This window comes from Blennius ocellaris (assembly GCF_963422515.1).
Source record: "Blennius ocellaris genome assembly, chromosome: 7".
In the NCBI taxonomy this organism is placed as follows: domain Eukaryota; kingdom Metazoa; phylum Chordata; class Actinopteri; order Blenniiformes; family Blenniidae; genus Blennius; species Blennius ocellaris.
The window spans coordinates 2820124-2826123 of NC_137656.1; the positions used below are offsets into that span (position 1 = coordinate 2820124).

General features: G+C 39.2%; 1 protein-coding gene across 1 annotated transcript in view; it reads left to right on the forward strand.

The window, feature by feature from the left end:
- LOC308132603 (dual specificity testis-specific protein kinase 1) overlaps nt 1-4825 on the forward strand; it is a 31177-nt gene extending 26352 nt beyond the window's left edge. Inside the window, exons 8-10 of the mRNA XM_080499755.1 lie at nt 43-126; nt 869-955; nt 2504-4825. Of these exons, the coding sequence (XP_080355881.1) occupies nt 43-126; nt 869-955; nt 2504-2608 (276 nt within the window). The 3' untranslated portion in view covers nt 2609-4825. The remainder of the gene's footprint in view (nt 1-42; nt 127-868; nt 956-2503) is intronic.
- Nucleotides 4826-6000: the final 1175 nt, after the last annotated feature.

Consider the following 6000-nt stretch of genomic DNA (forward strand, 5'->3'; position numbering starts at 1 on the left):
ATATATTTTTTTTTTTTAACCTTGTGAAATGTTTGATTCCAGGTGGATGTTTTCTCCTTTGGCATCGTGTTGTGTGAAATCTTAGCCAGGATCGCTGCAGACCCGGAGATTCTCCCCAGATCGCAGGTACAGCTCCTCTGTGTACTCATTTTTTTTATTTCTTTATTACACATAGACACACAGAATAACTACAGACTTTTTACAAAGTCACGGGAAGGCAGAAAAAGAAAAATCTGTCTTGATAGGAAGATGTAGATTTATTTAAAGAAGTCGAGGACGTCTGAAAAAGGAGTGGAAGTGCAACAATGTGGAAATTGATGACAATAAAACGGAAAAATAAAGAAAACTCACTTGGATGGTTTTGTTTGATGTGAGTAGAATTAAATGTAAATGTTAGTGACGTATCCATAGAAATTCATGAAAAAATAACGGTAGAAAAGAGGCTCTTAAAGAGGTATGGAGGGTTTATACCAGTCAAAATACCTTTAAAATAACGATATATGGAAAGAGCTCTGATACAGAATTAAGAGTCATTGTCATTGACTTTTTTGAAAAACTGTTTCAATGTTTTCTTCAAGTCAATGTTTCATTGATGAGATTTTTGTGGATCTTAATCAGTTTAGGATTATTTCTTAAAAACACTTAGAAACAAACAGTTTGATGCTTTAAAATCATCATCGTCATGGATATGAGGTCAGTATCTTCAACAGATTAACTATTAAGAAACATTTACCCAGGAGTGGCATGTACATACAAACAAGGGGGATCAAGTGTAGAGCCTTGAGGTACCCCGCAAAGTACTTTTGATCGGTTTGAAATACATTGATGCGTATAAATTAATATCTCGTGTGTGTGTGTGTGTGTGTAGGACTACGGCCTGGATAAGGCGGCGTTCAGAGAGCTGGTGACCGACTGTCCTCAGCGGCTCCTGGATTTAGCCGCCAGCTGCTGTATGGTGAGTAGACGAGGAGTCAAATCACTGGCGAACTTCACCGTCTTTACCATTTCTCATTCCGTAAATGTAACTCGACGTGTTTCACAGGTGATTGACGAGCAACACAAACCTGGAACAGTTTAGAAAAAATAAGTTAAACTGGACTTAAAAATTGAAAACGACTGGTAATATTAGAATAAAATAAATCAATAAAGGAAAACTAAACATCCAGTACTATACTATGCTGTGTTAAAACGTCTATAAAATCCAGGATCGGTGTAATTTGAGCTGAAATACAATTAAAAATAAGAGACCATGAGAATATTATTATTCATCATTATTGTCAATGAGTATTTTCATTTATGTATGTACTTATTTATTTATTTTCTCTTCATTTATTGCTTAGAATTTGGTGAATATTTGTTGGTGTATTTTCTTATTTTTTCAATAATGCCATATTTTTAAATTGTTCAAATTGTTGGTTGCTGTATTGTTGTACGAATATTAAAATAATAAAAACAAAAATAAATAAGAGACCAACTAAAAGAAAGGGGAAGAACAGAGTCGGTGCAATATCTATTTACCAAAACCTTCCATGTCTCTGTGATGTAAAGCAAAATAAAAGTGATCTACGTGGATTTAAAAGAAAAGTGTCAAGCCGGATATCAAATAATTTACTTAATTACGCTCACTAATGTCGTGGCCCAACGTGCAAACTTTATTGTTTCTTACATCACTTTCAAAACATTACTGTGTGAACGCAAAACTTTTCCGAAACGAAAATGCGAAAACTTGAAATGTCGTCGCGTAAACGAGGTCTCAGTTACGGTTTTCATTAAGTTTTTTTTTTAACAATAATAAATAACAATTACTTGCACACTTTTAATTATGAAAATCAAGAAAAATAGAAACATTTTGTCGAAACAAGTTTCTCATCAACTAATGTTGCATCCATTATTTATTTGTGAAATACGGTAACAGCATGAGCATAAAACAAGCAGTTTATTTAATAGAGGTTAATAGAGATTTAAATGAAAAGTGTCAAGCCAGATATCAAATAATTTACTTAATTACGCTCACTAATGTCGTGGCCCAACGTGCAAACTATATTGTTTCTTCCGTTTCACTGCAGTCGGACATCACTTTCAAAACATTACTGTGTGAACGCAAAACTTTTCCGAAACGAAAATGCAAAAATGACCAACTCGAAGTGTCGTTGTGTAAACGAGGTCTCAGTTACGGTTTTCATTAGGTTTTTTGTAACAATAATAAATAACAATTACTTGCACACTTTTAATTATGAAAATCAAGAAAAATAGAAACATTTTGTCGAAACAAGTTTCTCATCAACTAATGTTGCATCCATTATTTATTTGTGAAATACGGTAAAAGCATGGGCATAAAACAAGCAGTTTATTTAATAGATCAGCGAAAGGCTTCAAATTGAAGTAAGTAAGTAAGGAAATTGGAAATTTGAGACAAAAGAAGACATTTTGAGAGGCTCATCAGAGTCTTCACTTTGCCTTGTTTAGTCCACATTTGGTATTTAATCGAGGTTTGTCCTCTCAGGTGGAGTCCTTCAGGCGGCCGGCCTTCACGGAGCTGCTGGACGAGCTGGGAGAAGTGGCCGAGAGTCTGGAGTCGCCGCCGAAGCCGGAGCTGACCACCAGCTGAGCAGATCGGTGAGTCGAACCTGGAGCCGCAGGCTGCGCGGGAAGTTTGTCGCTCGCCATCCGGACAGAAAGACGGACTGAGTTCAACCACAGCAAAAAAAAAAAACCCAACAAAACAAAACAAAAAAACCCAACTAAACATAAAAAGCAAGAAGAAAACCTGGATGTTTCCGTGGCAACACTCCGCTCCTCCACTGAACTCCACTGAGCTGCTGGTCGGAGTTTTTTTTTCTTTTTTTTTTTTTTCTTTTTTCTCACGGACATTTCTGCTTCGACACGCTAGCGTACAGACGATTCGTAGGTAGGAGTGAACAAACACTTGCTTCTGTTGTTTCTCGTCTACACAAAAAGACGCTCTGGCCGAGAGGTTGGTTCGGCTCATCGGTGGATTCGCTCTCTACGAGGCGGCTTGGCAGGAAAACGACGTCTGCCTGCAGACATGTGGAAAGTGTGTGTGCGTGTGTGTGTGTGTGTGTGTGTGTGTGTGCGTGTGTGTGATCAACGATTTCTATGTGTTTATCTGTCTTTAGTTCACATTAAAGCCTCGTTTACACGACAACGTTTTCAAGTTTAGACGCTGCTCGGCAGGTGGTTTTTTGAATATGGGACATCGTTTTCAAAAAGGTTGCAGTGTGAACGGGAAACTTTTCTGAAACAAAAATGGGAAAAAAAAAAAAATGATGCGTTTTCACGTGGAACGTCGTGTAAACGAGGCATGAGAGGCGTACACGCCAACAAAGACCCTGTAAATGCGCCTTGTCTTCAACGTCATTCAGGAACAACGCTTTGATTGGAGGTTCCTTCAGACGTGTGGGTTTTCTTTGCCCTCAATCTGGGCTGCGTGTCTTTTCTTTCTCCACTCTCTCCTTTCGCTGTGCAGCCCTCATAACACATAAGCCCCGTTTACAGGAAAACAATCGACTGGAAGTCTTTTTTATTTCGAGCAAAATTCGCTTACATTAATTTAATTGACGGCACAAAATGTCAGTGGTGGGATTTGAACCCGTGAACCTCAAAGAAGGCCGCCACTGGTCCAGACGCCTCACTGTGGTAAAATGAGGCTGTTAAACATGCTGCAGTTTGTAGCCGGACCACTTGGTGGTGCTGTGCTTTTATAATACAGCCACCCAGTGAATGTTGAAGCTCCTTTCTTCAGCATGTAAGGCGACTCGGTATGTAAGAAACGTTTCTCCGCTCATGCAGATGACGGGCTGAAACGCACACATTCAAGAGTTGAGCAGCACGAGCATTACTCCGGGATCTGACATTAATATTGTCGTCAATCTGTATGCAGCTCTGTAGAAAAAAAAACATTTACTACGACAATGCTGCTCATGTGCAGTACTGCGCCTTTAAGGAAAGTTTCCAGTTTGCATCGTCGTCATGTCAACCAACAGTTAAAACGCGACAGAAGTATGACGTTTTAATTGAAAGAATCAGGTGAACGAAGCCTGAGAAGTCAAGCTCGTTGACTGATCAGTTTAATCAGATTGATTAAAGAGAGCCTGGCAGTCGAGACTGAGGGCAAACGAAACCCACCGTGGACGAGAGGCACTGCACTGCTTGTAAAAATCCAGCTGAGTGAGAAATGACCTGAGGTGGAGGTGAAGACAGACGTTTACTGATGCGGATGACACGTGTTCTTCAGACTCTTCACCGCTCTTGCTTTTCTATCACAGCAGGAACAAATAAGTCATTTTGTTGAGTTAACAGTTCACTCGCTCATTCATTTCACGTCCAAGCTATTTATTATTTCTACAAAAACGACTGTTTTCGTATAATAATACTGAAGATCTCAGCTTATATAGAGAGAAATAGGCCTTTTAGCCTCTATTTAGCACAATGACTCTAGTTCTCAACTAGATTCTGCAGTAAAATTGACAAAACGTGATAGTTTTCATTGTTTGTTAAAGTAAATGTCTTGTTTTGTATTAGTTGCTTGTTTTACGTTGATTGCGTGTAAATATTTACGCTTTTTTTCCCTCTTTAGCGCACAACTTTTTATTGTTTTCCAGAGGAGCTAAACATTCTGAATTCACCTTGTTCTGGCTTTCTGTGTGTTCTTAGAGAGATTTTTTTTTTTCTTTCAGGCAGCTACGAAAACAAAATGCGTCGGTTTGCTCATTCAAAGTCATTTTGTTGTGTTTCTCGTGGAAATAAATGAAAATAATCATCATAATAACTTTTATTTCCACATTTCTTCTCCTTGATTCATTTTGTTTTGTTACATTCCTCCATTTTCATTTTATTTACTTCAATAAACTTTGCTAAAAATTGACGGCATTGTTGTGTGTGTTGTTGGAAATCAACCGCTGTTATGAGATTATGAGACTTTTTGTGTAGAAACTACTTCAAAAATATGAGAAAAAAAAATCTACAAATGTCCCAACTTTGATTCAAAAGAAGGTTCATCGATTGAAGTTAACAAATGGACTCGGAGTCACAGTCAGGTAATACCACTTCATACCACCAGGTGGTGGTTTGAGCTGCTGATGGATTTATTCAGTTTTGACTCTGGTTTGTGGGGCATGAATGGTTGCCTCCGCAACAACAGAGACCCCCGTTTACGCTGCCACTTTTTGGAAATGATTCACACAGAAACGCTGAAAATTATGTAGTTTTGATGTTGGGCCACTAGTGGGTGCTGCTGTTTGTGTTTGCAATCAAACCAGACACATGCAGCAGAGAACAATACGTTAAAAACACTAACAATGGAAGAGCGCAGACATCCTAAGCGATCGGCCCCGCTTTTATTTTGACACGCTCTTTAAACAGACGAGCCTCTTGTTCCTTTAAGTTTCGATCCAAGGAACATCTGTTGCCTCCATGAGTGACTACCAAAGCACTTACTTCTCCGCCGGGTTAATTACGAGTCTTTGAAGCAAAGCCTTTTAGCATAATCAGTGTGAAAATCAAATGCAAATATTTCCAAATGAGCGGCCCAAAGTGAAGCATCCCTTTGAGCTGTCACGCTCCGGCTCTCTCTTCAGACTGTCCAGCCGTTCTCACTCGGTTTTCTAATAAACTGACACAAAGGCATGGCGCACACACATCAAAAGACCCCACGACATCAAAATATCAAGAACGGCTCTGATGAGGATGAATTATTCAACAGTGATTGGTTTTTCCTTTTCTTTCTGGATGTTTGGTTTTAATGACGGCTGTGCAGGCAGAGTAAGGTTACAGAGGGCAGGGAGGAAATCAAACGCTTTGCAAAGACGCCGCGACATTAGCAGTGGCTATACGCTAATTACAACCTTTTCGATTTTTAAGACGTATCTATTGCACATTCATGCATCTGGGAAATGTAGAAAGTTGCCAGTTGGGAGGTTGGAGGTTAGAGGAGTGGACTCGGGATCAGAAGGTGTCGGGTCCAAATTGAACTGCACCTGA